This window comes from Arachis hypogaea, chromosome 2, assembly GCF_003086295.3.
Source record: "Arachis hypogaea cultivar Tifrunner chromosome 2, arahy.Tifrunner.gnm2.J5K5, whole genome shotgun sequence".
Taxonomy (NCBI): domain Eukaryota; kingdom Viridiplantae; phylum Streptophyta; class Magnoliopsida; order Fabales; family Fabaceae; genus Arachis; species Arachis hypogaea.
In genome coordinates, this window is record NC_092037.1 from 14,425,950 (window position 1) to 14,451,610 (window position 25,661).

Below are 25,661 nucleotides of genomic sequence, written 5' to 3' on the forward strand. Positions count from 1 at the left end.
TATTTTTGCCATCTTTTGCAGGCTGTTTTTACTTAGGTAGAAGAAGTTCATAGATGGTTGAGAATTCCTTGTACTGTGTATATATGAAGATGTAAACTGGATTAATGAGTTGGGAACCAGAAGTAGTGTTTTCTGTTTTGTGATTTCAGCTTCTTGCTAATTGGTATCTGTACTACTTTAAATTAATGGTGGATATGTATCATACCTACACTACTGTGGACTTGCTTCAGTTGCTTGGATTATTCAATGCTTTGCTTCAATGTTGGGACCCATGGGTGCTTGTTTGGTTATCAATGGCAGTCATGTTTGAATAAAGGACAAAGTAAGTGTGAACCTGCTAGAGGCTACGCAATTCAGATAATGCAATTCATACAATTTTTCCATGGACAGAGATGTTGGGACGACTTGAATTTAATGTTCTTCAGCTAACAAGTAAGGAGCACCACACAATCAAGAAGGGAATACAGTGCTTGAAGCTCAATTATTGGAACTTGGAAGGAGCAAAGCAATTGCACTGCATCTGCATCTGCAGCATCATTATTTTGCCATGACCCGCAACCAGCTCATTATTATAATGTATCTAACATCAAAGGCAAAATAATGATGCCAGTTTTGGGAAAAAAAGGAATGTAACGAAGAGTAAGAATTAAAGGCAAAAATGAAAATTACGTCTCTTCCAAATTGCAAAATAACTTTCAAGCACATAAAATTAGTCCAGAATCAGCAAGACACTCCCACTAATAAAGGAGACCAACTTTTTATTGAGTCAACCGTCTTTGTGTTTTTGCCATCAAATTATTGACAACTACTTCTTCACAATAAGCTTTGATACACCTACACACAGTTCAGTTACAAACCCTGCATAATCTGCATTTTCACTCTCCTTCATACCTGAATTTCTGATCACTTGTTGAGATCAAATCATGGCTGGTTCACTTGTTGGTGGAGCTTTCCTTTCTGGCTTCATTAACGTTGTCTTTGACAGGTTGCTCACAACGGATGAAATTGATACTTAAAGATTAAAAAAATATACAAGCAATTCATTTTTCATTTACATATATAGTTATATTAACAAAATACTAATCATTTTAGGAAAATCGTGTTAAAAGTCACGTTGTAGAGAAATCTCTCAAGTCAAGTAAATAAAAAAATTACAACACAAATAAAAGGCCAAAAAATTGTTGCACTCACATTAACATTGGTTAGTGAATACAAAGATACAATCTTTTTTAAAAAAAAATAAATCTATTATTTTTCTTAGTTCAAAGAATTATATTTTATATAATACATTAAATGAGACAAATATAACACAATCTTATTTTATATAACCTATTATATTATAATATTTTAGGTGATTATTCGATTAGCACAATTTCGAATACAAAAATCTACATCAATTCATAAATGGAAGAATTCGCACAATTGATTTTTGGATATTTCATAACTAATAAGTCTCTCAAAAAGTTATTTAATTATTCAATTTAACAAATATAAAAAAAAGCATCGCACGGATCTCACTCTAGTAAGAAGTACTTGACATATCACCCAAAACACTTAAAGCATCAAATGGATTCATTTTTCCTTACCATACAATAGATGGAGCTTAATAATATGCCCCATCTTATTATGAAAATTACAAGATGTTTTGACTAATACATGAAACACATTATAATAATTATTTCTCTTAAGTGCACGAGCTGAGATAAAGTACATAGGTGTTTTTTTTTTTAAAATTCTTACAATATAGGTTCCACATTTTATTTAATGGCTAATGATAATAAAAAAGAGAATGAATCGATTCAAGTCTATAACCTTGAGTTATTAGACATTGCCAAAGGACTTGGATCAAGAGTAGCATAATTGAGCAATTCAGTGAATAACTCCAAATGCTTCATTTTCATCTCATCCAAGGTAACCCAAGCCTCTATACCATCTTTGAATTTGGTATCAACCAAAGTTATCATATTCATAAACACATAAGTACTCTTTAAACCAATATTACTCACCCACATAGGTTTTCCCCATCCAAAATCAGCATCATATAATCCAAAGTTACACCAACTAGTAAAACTTAATGCTTCCAATTCCTCATCCTTTATTTTACTGTCAAAAATCCTAAGACTATTTTCCATAATTGAACTTCCCTCGTCACTTTGCAATATTGCAACAAAATCTTTATCAACAAATTCAATTGAGTTCTTCAATTTACTCACCAACTCATCCAAACTCAACTCATGTTCATCCATGTGATCTGCTAGTGTGTACCACAGAAAATTCCCTATAGAATTCTCAGGACATAGAGATTTGTCCATTTTTCGACGAAGATTCACAATATGAATAATCCCACAAGGCCTTTGAGTTTCAAATTGTAACTTTGATGCAGCCATGAAACACTTCCACAAAAATGCAGAAACTATCTCGACACGTGTAGGATGATTCTTCAATGGATCTGATGAAGATTTAGCCAGAATTTGAGCCTTGAGTGTGTTGATAGCTGAATTTGTGAACAAGAATCTTCTTGTGACCCATTTTTCTTCTCTAAACAAGGAACTCCAAATTTTCTTTGATAAGTCTCTGAAATGTAAAGTACTTGTAGGGAAGAGAGAACTTGTAGAAAAATTTGGCTCTGTCAAGAGTTTTAAATTGCGGTTGATGTTGGTTTTTTCTGTCCACATCTTCAAGAAAGTGTTCATTGAATCACCATCAATGATCTTATGAGAAATGCAAAATCCGATAGCAATTCCACCACAATCAAAGACATTGACTTGAATGTTAGCCACATGAGTTCCTATAAATGTTTCAAGGGAGAATGGATTATTAATTGGAAGAAACTTGTGTAATGAATCCAAATCAGGCTTTTCTAGAAACTCTAAAATAGGACAATTCACTTTTGCTACTACAAAATTAGCACCTTCATCATTGCAATCAATGGACAAATCATCTTTGATCTTGCCACTAAGAGGGTAGAATTGTGTTAGTGTTTTAGATAATGATTGTTTAAGCAATTCTAGTCTCTTGGGAAATTCAGAGAGATTGTGTGAAGAGTAGAATAGGATGACTATAGCATAAGGAACGGGAACAAGTTGATCTAAAAGGGAGTGTTTGAAGGTTCTTAGATGAGAGGGTGTGGGAGAAGAAGGCCTAATGTTTTCTCTAGAAATGATTTCAACTTTAACATCTTTCATTGTTTGGCTAAAAATAGCTTATGAAGAGATTGAGAAGAAAAATTATATTCTAGTTGTGTATTCTAATCTGGTTGGTGTGTTCTTATATATAGAGAAACTTAAAGACCACCTCATCATACATGAATATATTTTAAGGGAAAGCATAGAGAAATAATGCTTTTTTTGAACAACGTAAATAATAAATTAAAAAAGAAAAATTAATTTTAATTTTAAAATTTAAATTTTAAATTAATTAGATTTATCTATGTTTAATAAGTCTGAGATATGTCATGAAACCACTCATTCCAAATTCAAGAGCCTCTTTTTGGGTTTGTTTGATTTTGCATAGGCCTTCTTTTTTCTTTTATTTGCCTTATGCTATTTTTTCACTTTTGAGGTTCAACAAAGATCGAACTCTTGACCTTTCGAACATAAACTATGTCATAAAACCACTCATCCCAAAAACTTAAGTTGATAGAAAAAAATAACATTAATGGTTATATCTCTAATAAAATATAATCTATTATTTATATTATTCATAATTTTTATTGTCTATTTAGCAGAATTGATATTTTAAAACATACATGTCCTTTTTTTTTCTTCAGGTATCTCTTAGAGATTTAAATTGGTGCTATAATTTAAGAACTAGCTAATTTATTATACTTATTTAAATAGATGAATAAATTGATCATTCAAGTATTTAATCAATTTAAGTTTGTTAGTATATGTATTATTTTATTAAAAACAATTTCATTCAAGTTAAGTAAGACTATTAAATTATTAAACAATACTAGAATAAATATCCGCTCAAAATGTGAAGATATATTTAGTAAATTTTCATTGTACGCAATTATCTTACGTTACCAAATTAAAAATGTATATGATGCTGCTTATAAATATAAAAATAGAAACGTGATACCAATTAACTAATGGAATAAATGATCAAACTTCATACAGTTTTACTTGATAAAAGTATATTTATAAAAAAATTTTCCCTTTTTATGATAACATATGAGAATTGAGCTTATAATTTTAAAACATCTATAATAAATTTTACCTTTGGCGTTTTTGTTCTCTTTAGTGGATGATTTTTTAAATTTATTTTAATTGTGTTACATGATTAAATGGCATTATCACCAAATAATATTATATTCTATAGATAGCATCTAGTTAATTATATGCTGAATTAAAATAAAATTTATTTATATTTATTTATAACTGATTGGAAACACAAATTTTTTTAATATTATTTAATTTGAAATCAAATACCATATAATTTTTTAAATTACTGATAAAAAAATATGCACATAGATATCCACATACACCCATTAATACATATTCCAACTATTACATCTTATTTGTCATTAATGGAATTAAAATTCAATGCCCATCTACTACCGGTGACCAATAACCGCAAATTAATTTTATTATGGAGGCAACGTTAGTGTAGGACGCGGATATGGAGAGCAGGGGAGTTATACCAGGTTGTGGTGTCAGGAAGACACTAATCGGACTGTGCGAGTTACTGAAGGGAACTCGGAGCTTCCGATTTCCTGGTCCAAAAGCAGACCATCCGATTTGCGCTTTCCCAAGCCACGTGTCGTTGAATGGATGCTCCCCACATACGGTGCCCCTTTAACACTACCAAATCGAGTCATTGCATGCGTACAAGAGAATTCACTTTTCCTTCCTTCCCCACCCAGCAGGGACGGACCTACATCGATGGAAGAGGGGGCATTTGCCCCCACAAAGTTTAAAAGAAACACTAATATATATATATATATATATATATATATATATATATATATATATATATCATTATATTATATTGTTTTAAACTAAAATATAAATAATTTTTTATGTTTTATATAACAACCCGAATTTTTAAAATTAAATTTTATATTTTGAATTTAAAAAAAAATTAATTTAATTATGACTTATTCTATTATTTTAAATTATCTATTAGAAACTATATTGTCTAAATTGATTATTATTATTATTATTATTATTATTATTATTATTATTATTATTAAAGTTTACTAGAAAAAGAAAGAAAATTAGAAAGAATGGACGAAACCATTAAATGGAATCAAAGAAAAAGGAAAGTTAAACTTGAATTGTTATATATATATATATATATATATATATATATATATATATATATATATATATATATATATATATATATGTAATAGGAACACATGCACTTGAATCACTATATGAATCCCATTTCCTTTTCTTTCCTTCACCGAAACCAAGGGACAAAAGAAAAAGAAAGGAAACGTGGCTTGTATATATATAACACTTTGACACCTAATGGGTTTTAGTATCACAAAATTCTCATTCAATACCCTTAGCCTTAATCACATTCATCTCTTTCATATCATCGAACCATTAAGAAAAAGAAAGAAAGAGAGAGACCGAGAGTGTGGCTGAGGAGAACCGTGAAATCTTCGAGTTTCCGGTCTCGATTTCTTGCGATCCATAGCTTCAATAAAAAAATCTAATCCGGTAAAAGTGTTCGTATCTTTCTCTTTAACGTGTTAGCGTTATTTTTGTCCGGTGAAAATCGACGGTGACGTAACTCTCCTACCCCTTGAACTTGGCCAACTGGAGTTCTACGAGGCACGGAGGATTTCGGACGTTTTTCCTTTCAGCAGCTCGGTCAGAAAGTTTCTCCGAAATTTCGAGTATTTCGATTACGTACGAAGGTAGGGGATTTATTTTTTAAAGATAAACGTTTTTAATTTAGAATGCCTACAAAATTAATTGAATAATTGCAAATATATCTATATATCTATATATATATATATATATATATATATATATATTAATAATAGTAATGTTATTGAGTATGGATTATTGCTGTGAATGTGACTGTTTTCTGATTATTAAGAATTAGCCGAAATTTTATAAAAACTGAGGTTTTATTTGAAAAGTTATTTTAAAAAGATTTGGTTTCGAAAAAAATTAAATTATTTAAAATATATTTAGTTAAGAAAAGATTTACTCTATTTTAAAGTTTGATTTATTAAGAAAAATATAATGTTTTAAATTCAATCTTTTAAGAAGAGATTTTGTTTTAAGTAAAGATTTGAGCTCGGTTTATTAAGAAAAGGAATCTCTGCCACAGGAGAGCAGAGAATAAGGATTTAAAGAATATATTAATTAATGAAGTGTCTGCCACAGGAAAGCAGATGTGACATTGTTTGGGCCTTAGTGCCAAATGTAAAGTGGGGACGCCCACACACTGAGAACTGTTTTCCAGATGTACGCTTATTGATTTGGAAAGTCACACTGATGCGGCCTAGCCGTACGACTTAAAGTCACACTGATGCGGCCTGGCCGTACGACTTATAAGCACACTGATGCATCTGGAAAACCATATCTGGGACTTGTGCCCGATTAATGTCGGGAGCGGGTAGGCAACCGACACATGAGCTCATGGCCTGCGTTAGGGATAGACATGCATCATATTGATTGCGCATTTGTATTTGATTGCGCTTGCGTGTTTTATTACTTTGTGATTGTATTGTTTGTCTTGTTGTGACTTGCTTGTACATTGAATTGAATCTCTTGCTTGCACTATTTGTTTGTGAGTGTATTAAGGTGATTACGAGTTGACATTTGACTGAGGATTAACTATGTGGCTGAGAGACAGAAAATGTGACTAGTTTTATATTTAAAATTTGTTTTGAGATTAGAAATTTAAAGAAAAGTAATTATTTATCTAAAGTAGAAATAAAAGTATTTCCAAAGGGTTAACAAAATAGTTTTATTGAGTAAAGTTAATTATTTGCATTAAATTCATTACTTTTACGGCATTCCCATTCCCTACTGAGAACGTGTGGTTGTTCTCACCCCAAAATCTTCCACCCTTTCAGTGACACAGGTTCGAAGATTCAGTTAGAAGATGCAGACGACTATTAGTTTTACTTGTGATTCCTGTTATTTTTATAGAGTTCCCTCACCCTTGTTGCTTTAAGTTTTATTTTATCTAGAGGGATAGGTATTGTATTTGAGTTTTATATTATATTTATTTGTATAGCATTTATTATTATTATTAATTGTGTGACTTTAATTACTAGTTTTCTGGTATTTTCTTATAAACTGAAACGCGATATCGACCTAAAGGCTCAATAGTAAATTTATAATAAAGGAAATCAGGTCCGTAACGCCTTACTTTTGGTACGATCATGACGTGCTAAAAGTTAGGGTGTTACATTATGGTATCAGAGCAGTTCGTCCTTGTTAGAGCCTTGGAAATGGACTGACTATGCTTCACTGCATACTCTGAGTGTTTGTCATGCAATAGGACTTGTCCTAATGACAAGAATTTGAGTTTTAGATGCATGACTGTCTATTGATTAATGCTGTTAGTCGACCGTTGCATTTCTCATGGTATTAAGTCTGGCCAACTTAATACTAATGATTCATGTATATGGAAACACTAATGGATTATCATAGGCGAGATAGAAGTAATAGGTAATGTGAATCATGGGGTTTGAGAACGTTAGAAGTAAAGTTTTAGGAAAACATATACTCCTTATTCGTGCTAAAGTATTTTGAAGTCATCTCTTCCTTGATTGTTTGCAGAGAAATTTTTGTTTCGAATTTTTTTCTTGAGATATGTTTTGAATAACTCCCGATCATATCTTGTCATTTATCAGATATGGTTTTTTTCACATTTGCAAACTGAACATGCCACACCTCTCTATTTTTTTTCTTCGATATTTTTGAAAATAGAGTTGATATGAATTTTTTTCATCTTATATCAATTTTCGAGAACGAAAATTTTTGTAAAGTGGATAGGATATAACAACCCGAATTTTTAAAATTAAACTTTATACTTTGAATTTAAAAAAAAATTAATTTAATTATGACTTATTCTATTATTTTAAATTATCTATTAGAAACTATATTGTCTAAATTGATTATTATTATTATTATTATTATTATTATTATTATTATTATTATTATTATTATTATTATTATTATTATTAAAGTTTACTAGAAAAAGAAAGAAAATTAGAAAGAATGGACGAAACCATTAAATGGAATCAAAGAAAAAGGAAAGTTAAACTTGAATTGTTATATATATATATATATGTAATAGGAACACATGCACCTGAATCACTATATGAATCCCATTTCCTTTTCTTTCCTTCACCGAAACCAAGGGACAAAAGAAAAAGAAAGGAAACGTGGCTTGTATATATATAACACTTTGACACCTAATGGGTTTTAGTATCACAAAATTCTCATTCAATACCCTTAGCCTTAATCACATTCATCTCTTTCATATCATCGAACCATTAAGAAAAAGAAAGAAAGAGAGAGACCGAGAGTGTGGCTGAGGAGAACCGTGAAATCTTCGAGTTTCCGGTCTCGATTTCTTGCGATCCATAGCTTCAATAAAAAAATCTAATCCGGTAAAAGTGTTCGTATCTTTCTCTTTAACATGTTAGCGTTATTTTTGTCCGGTGAAAATCGACGGTGACGTAGCTCTCCTACCCCTTGAACTTGGCCAACTGGAGTTCTACGAGGCACGGAGGATTTCGGACGTTTTTCCTTTCAGCAGCTCGGTCAGAAAGTTTCTCCGAAATTTCGAGTATTTCGATTACGTACAAAGGTAGGGGATTTATTTTTTAAAGATAAACGTTTTTAATTTAAAATGCCTACAAAATTAATTGAATAATTGCAAATATATATATATATATATATATATATATATATATTAATAATAGTAATGTTATTGAGTATGGATTATTGCTGTGAATGTGACTGTTTTCTGATTATTAAGAATTAGCCGAAATTTTATAAAAACTGAGGTTTTATTTGAAAAGTTATTTTAAAAAGATTTGGTTTTGAAAAAAATTAAATTATTTAAAATATATTTAGTTAAGAAAAGATTTACTCTATTTTAAAGTTTGATTTATTAAGAAAAATATAATGTTTTAAATCCAATCTTTTAAGAAGAGATTTTGTTTTAAGTAAAGATTTGAGCTCGGTTTATTAAGAAAAGGAATCTCTGCCACAGGAGAGCAGAGAATAAGGATTTAAAGAATATATTAATTAATGAAGTGTCTGCCACAGGAGAGCAGATGTGACATTGTTTGGGCCTTAGTGCCAAATGTAAAGTGGGGACGCCCACACACTGAGAACTGTTTTCCAGATGTACGCTTATTGATTTGGAAAGTCACACTGATGCGGCCTAGCCGTACGACTTAAAGTCACACTGATGCGGCCTGGCCGTACGACTTATAAGCACACTGATGCATCTGGAAAACCATATCTGGGACTTGTGCCCGGGTAATGTCGGGAGCGGGTAGGCAACCGACACATGAGCTCATGGCCTGCGTTAGGGATAGACATGCATCATATTGATTGCGCATTTGTATTTGATTGCGCTTGCGTGTTTTATTACTTTGTGATTGTATTGTTTGTCTTGTTGTGACTTGCTTGTACATTGAATTGAATCTCTTGCTTGCACTATTTGTTTGTGAGTGTATTAAGGTGATTACGAGTTGACATTTGACTGAGGATTAACTATGTGGCTGAGAGACAGAAAATGTGACTAGTTTTATATTTAAAATTTGTTTTGAGATTAGAAATTTAAAGAAAAGTAATTATTTATCTAAAGTAAAAATAAAAGTATTTCCAAAGGGTTAACAAAATAGTTTTATTGAGTAAAGTTAATTATTTGCATTAAATTCATTACTTTTACGGCATTCCCATTCCCTACTGAGAACGTGTGGTTGTTCTCACCCCAAAATCTTCCACCCTTTCAGTGACACAGGTTCGAAGATTCAGTTAGAAGATGCAGACGACTGTTAGTTTTACTTGTGATTCCTGTTATTTTTATAGAGTTCCCTCACCCTTGTTGCTTTAAGTTTTATTTTATCTAGAGGGATAGGTATTGTATTTGAGTTTTATATTATATTTATTTGTATAGCATTTATTATTATTATTAATTGTGTGACTTTAATTACTAGTTTTCTGGTATTTTCTTATAAACTGAAACGCGATATCGACCTAAAGGCTCAATAGTAAATTTATAATAAAGGAAATCAGGTCCGTAACGCCTTACTTTTGGTACGATCATGACGTGCTAAAAGTTAGGGTGTTACATTATGGTATCAGAGCAGTTCGTCCTTGTTAGAGCCTTGGAAATGGACTGACTATGCTTCACTGCATACTCTGAGTGTTTGTCATGCAATAGGACTTGTCCTAATGACAAGAATTTGAGTTTTAGATGCATGACTGTCTATTGATTAATGCTGTTAGTCGACCGTTGCATTTCTCATGGTATTAAGTCTGGCCAACTTAATACTAATGATTCATGTATATGGAAACACTAATGGATTATCATAGGCGAGATAGAAGTAATAGGTAATGTGAATCATGGGGTTTGAGAACGTTAGAAGTAAAGTTTTAGGAAAACATATACTCCTTATTCGTGCTAAAGTATTTTGAAGTCATCTCTTCCTTGATTGTTTGCAGAGAAATTTTTGTTTCGAATTTTTTTCTTGAGATATGTTTTGAATAACTCCCGATCATATCTTGTCATTTATCAGATATGGTTTTTTTCACATTTGCAAACTGAACATGCCACACCTCTCTATTTTTTTTCTTCGATATTTTTGAAAATAGAGTTGATATGAATTTTTTTTCATCTTATATCAATTTTCGAGGACGAAAATTTTTGTAAGGTGGATAGGATATAACAACCCGAATTTTTAAAATTAAACTTTATACTTTGAATTTTAAAAAAAATTAATTTAATTATGACTTATTCTATTATTTTAAATTATCTATTAGAAACTATATTGTCTAAATTGATTATTATTATTATTATTATTATTATTATTATTATTATTATTATTATTATTATTATTAAAGTTTACTAGAAAAAGAAAGAAAATTAGAAAGAATGGACGAAACCATTAAATGGAATCAAAGAAAAAGGAAAGTTAAACTTGAATTGTTATATATATATATATATGTAATAGGAACACATGCACCTGAATCACTATATGAATCCCATTTCCTTTTCTTTCCTTCACCGAAACCAAGGGACAAAAGAAAAAGAAAGGAAACGTGGCTTATATATATATAACACTTTGACACCTAATGGGTTTTAATATCACAAGATTCTCATTCAATACCCTTAGCCTTAATCATATTCATCCCTTTCATATCATCGAACCACTAAGAAAAAGAAAGAAAGAGAGAGACCGAGAGTGTGACTGAGGAGAACCGTGAAATCTTCGAGTTTCCGATCTCGATTTCTTGCGATCCATAGCTTCAATAAAAAAATCTAATCCGGTAAAAGTGTTCGTATCTTTCTCCTTAACGTGTTAGCGTTATTTTTGTCCGGTGGAAGTCGACGGTAACGTAGCTCTCCTACCCCTTAAACTTGGCCAACTGGAGTTCTACGAAGCACGGAGGATTTCGGACGTTTTTCCTTTCAGCAGCTCGGTCAGAAAGTTTCTCCGGAATTTCGAGTATTTCGATTACGTACGAAGGTAGGGGATTTATTTTTTAAAGATAAACGTTTTTAATTTAGAATGCCTACAAAATTAATTGAATAATTGCAAATATATCTATATATATATATATATATATATATATATATATTAATAATAGTAATGTTATTGAGTATGGATTATTGCTGTGAATGTGACTGTTTTCTGATTATTAAGAATTAGCCGAAATTTTATAAAAACTGAGGTTTTATTTGAAAAGTTATTTTAAAAAGATTTGGTTTTGAAAAAAATTAAATTATTTAAAATATATTTAGTTAAGAAAAGATTTACTCTATTTTAAAGTTTAATTTATTAAGAAAAATATAATGTTTTAAATCCAATCTTTTAAGAAGAGATTTTGTTTTAAGTAAAGATTTGAGCTCGGTTTATTAAGAAAAGGAATCTCTGCCATAGGAGAGCAGAGAATAAGGATTTAAAGAATATATTAATTAATGAAGTGTCTGCCACAGGAGAGCAGATGTGACATTGTTTGGGCCTTAGTGCCAAATGTAAAGTGGGGACGTCCACACACTGAGAACTGTTTTCCAGATGTACGCTTATTGATTTGGAAAGTCACACTGATGCGGCCTAGCCGTACGACTTAAAGTCACACTGATGCGGCCTGGCCGTACGACTTATAAGCACACTGATGCATCTGGAAAACCATATCTGGGACTTGTGCCCGGGTAATGTCGGGAGCGGGTAGGCAACCGACACATGAGCTCATGGCATGCGTTAGGGATAGACATGCATCATATTGATTGCGCATTTGCATTTGATTGCGCTTGCCTGTTTTATTACTTTGTGATTGTATTGTTTGTCTTGTTGTGACTTGCTTGTACATTGAATTGAATCTCTTGCTTGCACTATTTGTTTGTGAGTGTATTAAGGTGATTACGAGTTGACATTTGACTGAGGATTAACTATGTGGCTGAGAGACAGAAAATGTGACTAGTTTTATATTTAAAATTTGTTTTGAGATTAGAAATTTAAAGAAAAGTAATTATTTATCTAAAGTAGAAATAAAAGTATTTTCAAAGGGTTAACAAAATAGTTTTATTGAGTAAAGTTAATTATTTGCATTAAATTCATTACTTTTACGGCATTCCCATTCCCTACTGAGAACGTGTGGTTGTTCCCACCCCAAAATCTTCCACCCTTTCAGTGACACAGGTTCGAAGATTCAGTTAGAAGATGCAGACGACTGTTAGTTTTACTTGTGATTCCTGTTATTTTTATAGAGTTCCCTCACCCTTGTTGCTTTAAGTTTTATTTTATCTAGAGGGATATGTATTGTATTTGAGTTTTATATTAAATTTATTTGTATAGCATTTATTATTATTATTAATTGTGTGACTTTAATTACTAGTTTTCTGGTATTTTCTTATAAACTGAAACGCGATATCGACCTAAAGGCTCAATAGTAAATTTATAATAAAGGAAATCAGGTCCGTAACGCCTTAGTTTTGGTACGATCATGACGTGCTAAAAGTTAGTGTGTTACATTTTATGTTAAAAAAAATATTTTGTTAAACTTAACATCTAATAATAATTATATTGTTAAATTTAATTTAGCATAAAATAAAAAATTAAATAAATAAATAAACTCAAAAAAAGTGATAATTAATTTTATTATATTAGTTAATTAGCTGATAATTAAATTAAGTTATATTAGCTTAGTCGTCCACGTAAGCAAGTGTTGTGAGTTCGAATTTCGTCTCGTATATATAGTAATTCATTGGCCCTTTTAAATGAAATTCAAACTTTTGATAATTAATCCTTAATTTGTTGGGTATCGTAGGAACAAAAAAAAATATATCTATACCTAAATTTTATTATATTTTTGCCCCTACAACTAAATTTTTCCTGGGTCCGTCACTGCCACCCAGCATACAGAACTTCATCTTCTTCCTCTCTCAACGTTTTGAGCTTCTGCTGTTTGAGGAAAAAAAAACTAAAATGTCAAGAAAATCAAAACCTAAAAATGTTGATCGTCCAGAACTTCACATTGTAAAATATCTGAGCTATTCTGATTATGTAAGTTTTTTTGTTAAATCCTTTTTATGTTTTCAGAAATATATTTTTTATTTTTAGAAATTTAATTATATTTATGGTTGTTAGGAGTTGATCTGAAGAACATATATATGAATTAGTGTATAATTTTATTGATAGAAATTTAAAAATAAATGTTTAAATAAGGTGTAAATGTAGTTGGTTCTTGTTTAGAGTTGTTTGTAATATAATAGATTATTAAAAAAAATTAGTTTTTAGAAATTTTTGGAATAATATTAGAAGTTATGGTTAATTATAGAAATTTAGGAATATATATTTAAATAATAGTTAGAATATATATTTAAATGTAGTTAATTGTTGTTTAGATTCTTTTTTAATAACAGATTAGAAGTAAAAAAATTAATATTAGAATTTTTTGTAATAATATTAGAAATTATAGTTAAGTGGTTAACTATTCTAATTTACATTTAAAAATTTAGAAATATGTATTTAAATAATAGTTAGATAAGTGGGTTTAAATAAAATTAATTCTTGTTTAGAATTTTTTTTCGAATATGAATAGTTCAATATTAAATATGACTTGTTTATAAATTTTTGTAATAATATTTGAAATTAGAGTTAAGTAGTTAACTGTTATGTTTAATTTTAAGAATTTATGGTTATATGTTTAAATAATGGTTAGCAACATGTGTGTTTAGAAATAAGTAATTGTTGTTTAGACTTTTTTCCAATATAATAGATTAGTATTAAAATGACTTGTTTATAATTTTTTATAATAATTTTAGAAATAATAATTAATTAGTTAACTGTTGTAATTAATTCTAAAAGTTATAATTTTAGGATACTTTTGGTATATATTTTTTTGGAACAATGTTGATAATTTCAAATAGTAAATTAGGATCTATAAAGTATAATTTATTTGCGGTTTTGGTAGTAATAACTTGTTTCTTGTTAGTCTTTTAATGTACAGAAGTATATTATTTTAGTTGAGGTTTTATTATTATTACATTGGGACATTATTAGTTAGATAGACAGTAAAAGTATGTATTAGTGACTATTATCTGCCGTAAGTTAGATATAGGCTCTATGTACATTAATTAAAATTAGAGATGAAAATGTTATTACTTAGTAAATCAGATTCAATATAATTATATGTTTTAATTAGATTTTTAAAATTATGTATGATAGTTGTGTAATTTGAATCGTGCTTTTGCTATGCTTTTGTAGGCTTTACGGATGATGACATGTGATCACCATGTCCCTCCTTATCGGTACAATGAGAGAGTGGAGGAGCATTTACGATCAACTGGGTTTTACCATGTTAGTCAGATTGGAGTAGTTCAAACTTTACTCTCTAAAGTAAAATTAATGGTGAGAGATCACACTTTACTCTCTAAAATAAAATTCAAACTTTAGAGGATCCAAATCCAAAAAAAATATGCACATAGATATCCACATACATGATACACCCATTAATACATATTCCAACTACTACACCTTATTTGTCATTAATGGAATTAAAATTCAGTGCCCACCTACTACCGGTGACCAATAACCCTGATAAAAATCTTTTTCTCTTCTACTCTAAAAGTGGGGTGTCATCTTGTTTTTCTTTTTTCATTTATGAAATTAGATATCCTTTGCTTTTTGGCTTTTTTTTTGTATGCCTGCCGCTGCAGCAGCTGGTCAGCTGGCGCCTTCACATCAATTCCAAAGCAAGCCGTTGATAATGGAATCAGAACATGAAACTTCAAAGGAGAAGAAATATTTATGTCGATTCAAAGGCACACACAGTCACACACATTTAGCCGAGCAGAAGAAGGCTTCGAATGACAGAAGACACCGAGGGAGGGCGCCGACCCTGAGATGATATTCGCTCCATCATATGCCTCCGTATTGAGAACTTAGTGAGCAATAGGTTGTCAAAACATTGTTCCTTCGTAGCCTGGGATGTGCGTGGTGATCGCCTGTGGCGCATCAGATCATCGTCAAAGTCATAAAGCAAATTTTGCAAGAACCAATTGTAAGTCTCAATCTTTGCTAAACATAATTTATTAACTTTGGTTTTAGTATATAAACGAACATAAGAAGTGATCGAGCAGATTTATTAGATTAGGTGAGGTAATGCAATCTCAATTTTGTGATTAAGTCCTCATTTTTTTCCGAACCTCTGCTACAGTGGCTGCATCTCTCTTCACCGCCAATTTCGTCTCAAGTTCTGCTCTATTCAATTGGATTTACAATTTGAGTTTTAACTCTCAACATTATGATTCATTCCTAATTTGGTTTTTGTTTACTAAATAGATGTTACAATAAGAAAATTTGTCTTTTTAATGTAGAGTTAATAGTGTCATGTTTGATGGGAAGTTGACTGGTGGAAAGAAGGTGCGTTATTTTCTGTGTTTAATAGATTATTTTTCTTATTTAACTTGAAAACTAAAATTCATTAGATCTATGTTAATGTACGGGAAAAATCTTTGCATAAACTAAATTGTATATTCTCATGGAATATTTTTACTATAATAGTCTGATCATTAATTTGGATTGGTGTTTTTTTCATTTTCATAATAGATAATATTTTTTTATAGGTAATATAATTAGTGTTAGGTATGGAATTATATGCTTTTGCTGGTTGTAATTTTGCAGTTTCAGGTGAGCAACCTGTAAAATGATTATAAGTGCTATGCGGTTTGGTTTGGGTTTCGTCAGTTATTTTGCGAGAATCTCGATTCTGTGTTGTTTTTTGTCCATAATTGAGTTTCTAATAAAAAAAACACGTATCAATTTTCTTATCATCAATTCGGTTATTCCTATTACGCCACGTCGCTACGGGGATGCTCCCATAGAGTTGCATAAAATGTCTTTTTGTAACGACACTTACGTATCGTTATATTATTGGACGTTTTAATAAATTAGTTCTTTTAAATTTTTTAATTAACCAAAATAAAACCGATTTTTTATGTAACTAGTGTATGCTCCCGTACTCAGTACGGGATAATATATAAAATTAGTGACAGACATATTAGAAGTGAGTGGAGGTCTCGAACTCTCCAACCTTTTAAAAAAAAAGTTAATAGTAATAAGTTATTAAGTATGATTTAATTTTTTAAAAAATTTATTTAGTATTTAATCTAGTATAAATAAAAGTCAAGTCTAACTTAAATATTAATGATTTCTAATATCTAAAAAGTAAGTAATAATATTAAGAAAATTTAAAAAAATATATTATTACTAATACTTTTTACTTAAATAAAATTTTTTAAATCCCATAAAGTGAATTCTTTTTTTCTTGTGACCGTCCTTCTTGATTCATTTGGTATTAATTTTCTCTGTTTCAACTGCTAATACAACTGAGAGATTTCTTTCAGCTATGAATATTGTGAAAAATAACTCAGAAACAAAATAAAAGATGAATTTTTTGCTAATTGTCGTTTATTTATATTGAAAAGAAAACTGCTAAAAAATTTGACACGGATTCCATTATCGATGAATTTTATAATACAGAGAATCGATCACTTCGTTAGTAAAAAGTGCACATATATTTTTTGTACTTTAAAATATATTCTCTATCGGTATATTTTTATAATACATCTTACATTATATAATTTTTTGCATAATATTTTAATATTATATATGTTATTGCCCCTATGATAACATTTTTGGATCTATCCCTGCATAAAATTATATAAAAAATTTTATTAAAAATTAAATAAAATATATATAGTAATTATTATTATAAATATTTTACAAAGTTATAATTAAAATCAAACACTTAGAATTTTTAATATTAAAATATTAAAAATAATTAATATTTGTCTTAATCAATTTGAATTTGTTGAGTGATCATCTCACTCGTCCGCTTAAACAACTATTAGGAGTTAGAATCTCGCCTTGTGTGTGTAGCAATCTATTGGATAGTGGTAAACCCTTAATAAATGGAGTATCAATATGTAGTTAGACTTGGCAAGAGTATCCGAATACGTGGGTACTCGACCCATCTATACCCAGTTGGAGAGGGTAATAACTTGACCCGAGTCGGGGCAGATTTTGCTCAGGAAGGGAATGGTCGGGTTTATGGTGTACCCGCTCCAGATATATACATATAAACACTTTTTTAGGAATTAGGGTTTACCTCACATCACAAATTCAGTGATTCATAACTTCAATCCATACTCTATATCCATGCAAGAGAAACCCAGTCATTCTCACTCAGAGTCTTCTTCTTGTCAGCTTCTTCACAAAAAACCTCATAGTTCCATCATCGTCGTTACTGAGCTTGTCGCTGCCTACCCCTCACAGCTCATGTCGCCATCGCTGTTTATCCCGTTATCGTCGCTGTTGAGTTCGTCGCCACCTTTCTCCTGCCGAGTCTCTTTTCTCTAGGTAAATTCCTCTCTCTCTCTCTCTCTCTCTCTCTCTCTTTGTGAGTCTGTTAAGTTCTTCTCTTCTTCTTCCACAGACTCATCACTTAGTCGCTGTCGCTATGAGTCTGGGCATTGCCGTTGCAGTTTCATCTGAGTCTGTCACCGAATAAAATAAAATTTTTATTCAAGTTGGACCAATTAAAAATAGCTAGGCATGCATGAAATCATTTTTGCATGTAATTTCTGAATTTTCTCTTCAAATTTGATCCATGTGGTTGAATATTTTATTTCGGCGATCATCGTGGTTTCGTTGCGACACTAATGTGATAAAATTTGTGGTAATTTCATAACGAATATATGAGACATACCAGATTATTAAAGTAATAATCAGGAAAATAACATTCAGATGTACGCATAAAATTTATAAGATGTGATTATCTCAAAAAAATATATATGTATAGCCCAAGTGGAATATTGTTAGAAAATTATTATTTCGTAATATATTTATGGGTAATACATATATTAATTATAATCGCAATTTAAGTAATTTCACATTAAATGACTTATATAACGGTGATCTTATTTATTGTCATAAATGTTGAATTAAATAAGTGATTATTACTTTTGATTTGGATAAATGAGATTAAAACCATAGATATTATTTTATTTGAATTTTTGGGTTTAATGAGTGTCACACTTAAATATAAATAATGACTTCAGAATTTTTGGTCTCAAACACATTAAACTCGCCTCCGTAGCTCTTTTCCCACAGTAGAGTTGTGATTCAGCCCTATTAGGGATACAGAAGGTTTTGGTTGACGAAGATCAAATAATCACAAGAGTCAAGCTCTCAAATCTCAATCATGCTCTAGAATGAAGGGACGCTTCTGCGCTCTCAGTTATATTTCTTAATGATTTAATATGAATGATCTTGAGGTTGAGAAATCCTAAAATTTTCAGATAAAATAGAATTTTTATTCAATCAAATGATGATAAATAATTTTATTGAATTAAATTATATTAATGTGATCATTGGAGGATAAAGAATGCTAAAAAAATAAATAAATAATATTTTAAGAGTATAGAAATATTAAATTATCATTTTAATTTACTTTTTAATCAACAACAATAAATATATTGAATTAATTAAATTTTTAAAAAAAATTATATATGTAAAATTATTTTATTTCTTCAAAAATTTTTTTAACATACAATGGTTCAATGAGGAGTTAACTATTGAGAATTGAATATAATATTTTTAAATTCGTAGTTTCAATAAAAAGATGTACTTAATTCTATCCATCTTAAATAATTCTATATTCACTATTACTTATCCAACTAAATAATTCTAATATTGATAGAATATTATTTTTAGATGCAAAAAATTTAAAATATATTTATTCTATTTCAAAAATCAATATTCATATTTAACTTAGGATTTCAAAAACTATGGTAAAAAGTATTACATTTTTTAGTTTAAAAAAAAATAAAATATCTATAAATATATTTTTGTGCTTTAGCTTTAAATTTTTCAAAAAAATTGGCAAGTTAATGGAATCAAATCATATTTTTATAACATATATAAAAATGTATATTATACATATAAAAAAAAGTTAGGTATAATAAGAACAAATACACAAATTAAAGTAAAATTTAGAAAAATAAGAACCAATAAAATATTGAAGAAAAAAAATATAAATAGAAGAAAAAAAAATGATTAGATGGAAGAAAAATAATTTAATAAATTTTATGTGTATATAAAAGAGGAATAAAAAGAAGATATACAGTATCTTATTTAATTTAGCAAGATTTATGGGAATAAACACATAGAATAAACAAATAAAAAATAATAATAAAAAGAAACTAAATATCTGAATTAATATCAAAAATAAAAATAATAAAATAATAATAATCCATCATAATTTTAATCTTTTAATATAATTAATTAATAATAATATAATTAGTCTACCATAATCTTAATCTAATTTTTTAATATAATTAATTCTAATTAAGTAATCAAATAAATTGAATATAAATGTATAATCTAATCGTATAAAGAAATAATAAATTTTTTACAATTATACATATTATATATATATATATATATATATATATATATATATATATATATATATATATATTGGGAATAAAACGTCACTTTAAAATGAGATTATTATTATTATTAATGAAATATAAATATTAAAATTGTATTAATGCATTAATTAAAATACATTATTAGAATAAAAAATTACAAGAATTAAAATAACTGAAATTTATTAACTTTAATTAGTTAAATTAGCATAAAATAAGAAAGAGATGATTAATCATATTAAATAAATTAAAAAATATTACTGAGCAAAGCAAATATGACAATAATTATATTACTAATTGAAAAAAATCAATTCAATCAATTCAAATTTTTATTTAAAATAGACAATTAAATATCACTATTGAATAGAAATAAATGAGATATAATAAAGAATAATTTTAGTAGCATAAATAATTAAATTAAATTATTATATATTATTTTTATTTTTTACCTTATTATAATTTAAGTTAATATTAATGATAAAAAAACTAATTTTAAATAGCTCCAATTTATATTTTACAACATAATTAAAAGGGCAAATCACTATATTAAGCCAAGGAGAGCAAAAAATTACACAAATCCGCCAAATCAAAAATTATTTCATGAATCAACCGATACACATTTCTATATAGTTCGAATTAAGTTGTTTCGAACTTGATTTACATGTAATTCGAATCAACTTGATTCGAATTATACACAAACGCACACACCCACTAATTCGAATCAACTTGATTCGAATTACACACATACAATAATTCGAATCAAGTTGATTCGAATTACACCCTGATTTATTAAAAAAATAAAAAATTTATTAAAAAAATAATAATTTAAAATTAAAAAAATATATTTTATTTCATACATTAAAAAAAAGCTAACAAAATATTTAATTACGAGATTTTTTTAAAATATTAATGAGCTATCAATTCGAATTCCATACAATACTCTTTTGTCTATTTTTAATAGTTCATGAATATTTTTTAATAAAAATTTTTAAATTATATGGTGAGATATTACATAATTCGAATTACGCATGGAGGAGTTCAATCACTCTTATTCGAATTATATGGTGAGCAATTCGAATTATATACAATATTCTTCTGCTCATTCTTGATAGCTCATGAATATTTTTTAATAAATTTATTTTAATTATACCACAAAAAAATATTTTATTCTATGCAAAATAATTTAAAAATGGCTTAAAAGATGTTAGGAGTATTATAAACATTTGTAATGACTTAGGACATTAAAGAAATACTCTACATAGTCTATAATAATTTAGAAATTAAAAAAATATATTTTTATTATGTATTTACCTAAATCACTAGAATATTATAAACTTTATAGTACTCATAACATCTTTTAAGCCATTTTTTTAAAATTATTTTGTATAGAATAAAATATATTTTTTAATTATTTTGGATAGAATAAAATATTTTTTTAATTTTTAAATTATTATTGACTATGTAGAGTATTTTATTTAAAATTTGTGTACATGCATGTATTTACCTAAGTCATTAGAACATTACAAATTTTTATAGTACTTCTAATATTTTTAAAGCCAATTTTTAAATTATTTTACATAGAATAAAATATTTTTTTGTGGTATAGTTAAAATAAATTTATTAAAAAATATTCATGAGCTATCAAGAATGGGCAGAAGAGTATTGTATAGAATTTGAATTGCTCGCCATATAATTCGAATCAGAGCGATTCGAACTTCCTCATGTGTAATTTGAATAATGTAATATCTCACCGTATAATTTAAAAAAATTTATTAAAAAATATTCATGAACAGTTAAAAATGGACAAAAGAGTATTGTATGGAATTCGAATTGATAGCTCATTAATATTTTAAAAAAATCTCGTAATTAAATATTTTGTTAGCTTTTTTTTAATGTATGAAATAAAATATATATTTTAATTTTAAATTATTATTTTTTTAATAAATTTTTTATTTTTTTAATAAATCAGGGTGTAATTCGAATCAACTTGATTCGAATTATTGTATGTGTGTAATTCGAATCAAGTTGATTCGAATTAGTGGGTGTGTGCGTTTGTGTATAATTCGAATCAAGTTGATTCGAATTACATGTAAATCAAGTTCGAAATAACTTAATTCGAACTATATAGAAATGTGTATCGGTTGATTCATGAAATAATTTTTGGTTTGGCGGATTTGTGTAAATTTTTGTTCTCCTTGGCTTAATATAGTGATTTGCCCTAATTAAAACATAATTATTTGTGAAGTCTGTGAAATCTCTTAATTCTCTTTATACATGTGAATGTTGTCAATGCTGTTGTGTTCTTAGTTTTATTTGATGTTCTTAATATTTATCTTGCTTGGTTATTTTATTAGTTTGTTCTCATCTTCCCCCTCCTTTCCCATCATTTATAGAATGGAAACGTTAAAAAAATATTTTTTTAAAGAGAACGTACATGGAACTGTAGTAAAAATGGCTAACTATTGAAAAATTGTTAAAAAGATGATGAATTGTTAGAAAATTATTGAAAAGTGACAAAGTATCATATAGTGACGAAAAATAAATGATTTTTTCATGAGAATAAATAAGTAGTAGATGAGCTAATCGGTGAGATAAGAAAAGCATCAAGACATTGACAAAAGTGAAAAAAAAAAGGCATGAAAGAAAATTATGAAAAGTACGGTGATTTCACCAGAAAAAAATCAACTTAATCCTCTTCAATGAGGATACCATGACTCTTATACCATGCTAGAAAGGGGAGATGGAGAAATAGAAAAAAGATTTGTGAGTATTCACAATATAAAATGGTATTTATAGGTGATAAGAGAATCGAAATAATAAAGACGTAATATCCTATAATAAATATTCAGATATGTTGAATAATGCTAATTGATCTTAATTATACTCTAACAATTATATTCAATTAATTGATATACATAATATTAAATTGTATGATACTTAAATATCTAATCAAATCAATTAGTTGATATAGTTAGTTTATCGTAATAACTTATATTTAATGCGTTAAAAGAAATAAATCGGGAAATACTCTCAGAAGCATGTCACGTCAGCTTCATCATTAAGTGCAGAAATCCGATTTTTATATAATAGAATAGAGAATCAATATTCTGAAAATTGACCGAATCGGCCGGTCTAACCGGTTCAATCGGAACCGGCCTGAAAAATGGTCCGATCCAATTTCCAAAACCCACCGCTTCCTCCTAACACCCACCCCACCCCCCAATTCGAGAATCACTATCCCCTGAAATCTGAACCCAAGGTCAAACTCACCCAACCAAAACCCTAAGTTCTCCCTGCAACGGTTCCGCTGCAGTGCCGCCGCCGTCCGTGCTGTCGGCGCCTCTGCTTCCTCTCTTGTAGCTCGGCGTTCTCCTTTCCCCTGTCCCCGTCCTCCCTGGCTTCTCTCGAACTTGGAGCAGCTCGCCGCTGTGTCGCCACTCGCTGTCGTCTCGCCGGTCGCCGTCCATGTCTCCGTCGAAGGTTAGTGGCACTGCCTTCACTTCTTCGGTTCTTCTCTTCCTTTTATGCCCTGTTGCTGATTTTTGAATGTGAAACTGTGAATGGATTAATGGTCGACTGGGTATTCTTCTCGGTCTTTTTACTTTCCTTGGGCTAGTCTTGGATCTTTCTGTCTCTAAGCGTGTATAGATTGATTCTAAAAAGGCTTGGAAAAATCCCTCTATTCCAATCTCTCATGTTCTGGCGAATCTTCTTCATAGTAGTAAATTCTTCACCTCCTCTTTGATATCCTAGATTATGAAATCATAGGGTTCGATTGGTCGTCTGATGAGGTCGAAATCCCTTTCTCTTTGAGCTTTGTAGCATTTATCTTCAGGGGTCTGACTCTCTCAGCAGTGAATGACAAAGGAATGTGGAATGTCAAGCTGTGAAACTGAAATCATCAATCTTTCTTTTGCATTGATTTTGTGCTGTTGCTCTTTTTTTAATTCCTGAAATTTTTGTTGAAATTTTCTTGCTGCTGCTAAAAATAGAAATCAAATCATTATTGAAATTTTTGTTTAGCTTTATTGATTTCAGGTTTAGTGTGATTAGGGATTACTTGTTACTGTTTTTTAACGATTGTTGCTGTTTTTTAAAAATGGAAATCAAATCAGGTGTTGTTTGTTGCTGAAGGATAATTTTTGTTGCTGAATGCTGAATGCTGTTGGTAGTATTAATTTTGCGCTGTTATTAATTTTCTGGTTGTGCTGCTGCTGCTGCTGCTGTGGGTTCTGGGTTCTGGTTCTGGTGTGCTGTTGTGTGTTTTGTTGCTCTGCTGTGTTGATCATCTTTCTCAATTGTCAATGTTCACTCTTCACTTGCATTGTGTTGATCATCTTTCTCAATTGTCAATTTTCTTTATCAGAATTGAGAAGGAAAATGGCAATCTGAACCAGCAAAAGGATTTCCGCAGCATCAGCGTGTGCTCACAATCGCAGGAACAAGAAAACTAACTCTTTTTCGGCCCTCTAGTACCTCTTCATCTTTCCTTCTATTTCTGCACTCGTTCATTGTATAGTAAGTCAACCCTTTGGATTACTGGCATAATTGAATTGGAGATTTAAGAGAGATAGTTGATTTCTTAATACTGAAAATTCACCTTTAGTTTTGATCTAATTGTTTTGTTTAGTAGGAACTAATAGAATCTCTTCATGGCTTTATCATTGTTGTTTTCTAAGTTATACTAGTTTCTTGTAAGAGAATTAATGCTAGCTAGTCTGGCCTTACGTTTTGCACAAATAGCAATAAGTAAATACGGCCATTTTATCAAAACTATAGTCACAATTAGGAAGTTTAATTTAATAGTATATGCAGATACGCCTACGATATAGATATTTGAGCAGAAACAAAGTATTTGTACATTATAGCATATGTTGCGGAATAGGATAATAACAATTAAGAGTATTGAGTATTGAGTATTGCAACTACCTCTTCCAGAGGGATCTCTGCAACAGTCCCATGATAACTCCAGAGATGAAGCCATGCGATCCTTTGATCAGCAACATTTTGGTCGTCACCATGCTGGGAAATCAGTGATACAACTGGATGAAGAAATACATAAGGTATTTCTTGAATACTTATAGTATATTTGAAAAATGAAATCGGCTTATTGGAATTATTTTTAGATAAAAGAATAATTTTCTGAACAAGAAAAGAGAATGGAGGACAAGAGATCCTCATGTAAAAGGAAACCAATGAAAGAAGACATTAGAGAGCAAAACTTTCCAATTTCTCGTCCTGTTTGAGGGTGAAATTCTCTCTAAAATGTCATGTGCTTTGAATAAAAATAGTGTGACTTAACTAGTAGGTAAAAATCGTAGCCAAAGATAGTAGAACTATTTTCTTTTAAGGTTTTTGTTTTGTGGCATTCTGGTTCAAAAGTCAGTAAGTAGCAAGAATTTTGTGATTGTTGACTCAACAAGAATGAAAAGCATCTATTATGCTGGATTTATGTCTACAGAGCTTCAAACTTAAAGCATCAATGCTTTTGCAACTTCTTT

General features: G+C 29.4%; 1 protein-coding gene and 2 long non-coding RNA genes across 4 annotated transcripts; 2 read left to right on the plus strand and 1 right to left on the minus strand.

Annotated features, from left to right (window-relative positions):
• Positions 1–1,541: 1,541 nt before the first annotated feature.
• On the minus strand, positions 1,542–3,240 carry LOC112738440 (epi-neemfruitin B 7-O-acetyltransferse L7AT). 2 transcript variants are annotated; one of them, XM_025788918.2, is made up of 2 exons: positions 2,912–3,228; positions 1,542–2,788 (listed from the first exon to the last, which is right to left on the minus strand). In XM_025788918.2, the coding sequence occupies exons 1-2, from the start codon at positions 3,183–3,185 to the stop codon at positions 1,806–1,808; spliced, it is 1,257 nt and encodes a 418-aa protein (XP_025644703.1). In that variant the 5' UTR covers positions 3,186–3,228; the 3' UTR covers positions 1,542–1,805. The 2 variants fall into 2 exon arrangements, with proteins under 2 accessions (XP_025644703.1, XP_025644696.1); XM_025788911.2 differs by having other exon boundaries at positions 1,542–3,240.
• Positions 3,241–5,392: 2,152 nt separating this feature from the next.
• LOC140178436 (uncharacterized) lies at positions 5,393–7,248 on the plus strand. The gene is made up of 2 exons (XR_011871653.1): positions 5,393–5,875; positions 7,049–7,248. It is a non-coding gene; the product is annotated as an uncharacterized lncRNA (long non-coding RNA).
• Positions 7,249–8,126: 878 nt separating this feature from the next.
• Positions 8,127–13,060, plus strand: LOC140178431 (uncharacterized). The gene is made up of 3 exons (XR_011871652.1): positions 8,127–8,796; positions 9,956–11,692; positions 12,858–13,060. It is a non-coding gene; the product is annotated as an uncharacterized lncRNA (long non-coding RNA).
• The last annotated feature ends 12,601 nt before the right edge of the window (positions 13,061–25,661 follow it).

Bases quoted from the DNA above. Each gene is read 5' to 3' on its own strand.
- LOC112738440 (XM_025788911.2), bottom strand. From the start codon at position 3,185: ATGAAAGATGTTAAAGTTGAAATCATTTCTAGAGAAAACATTAGGCCT.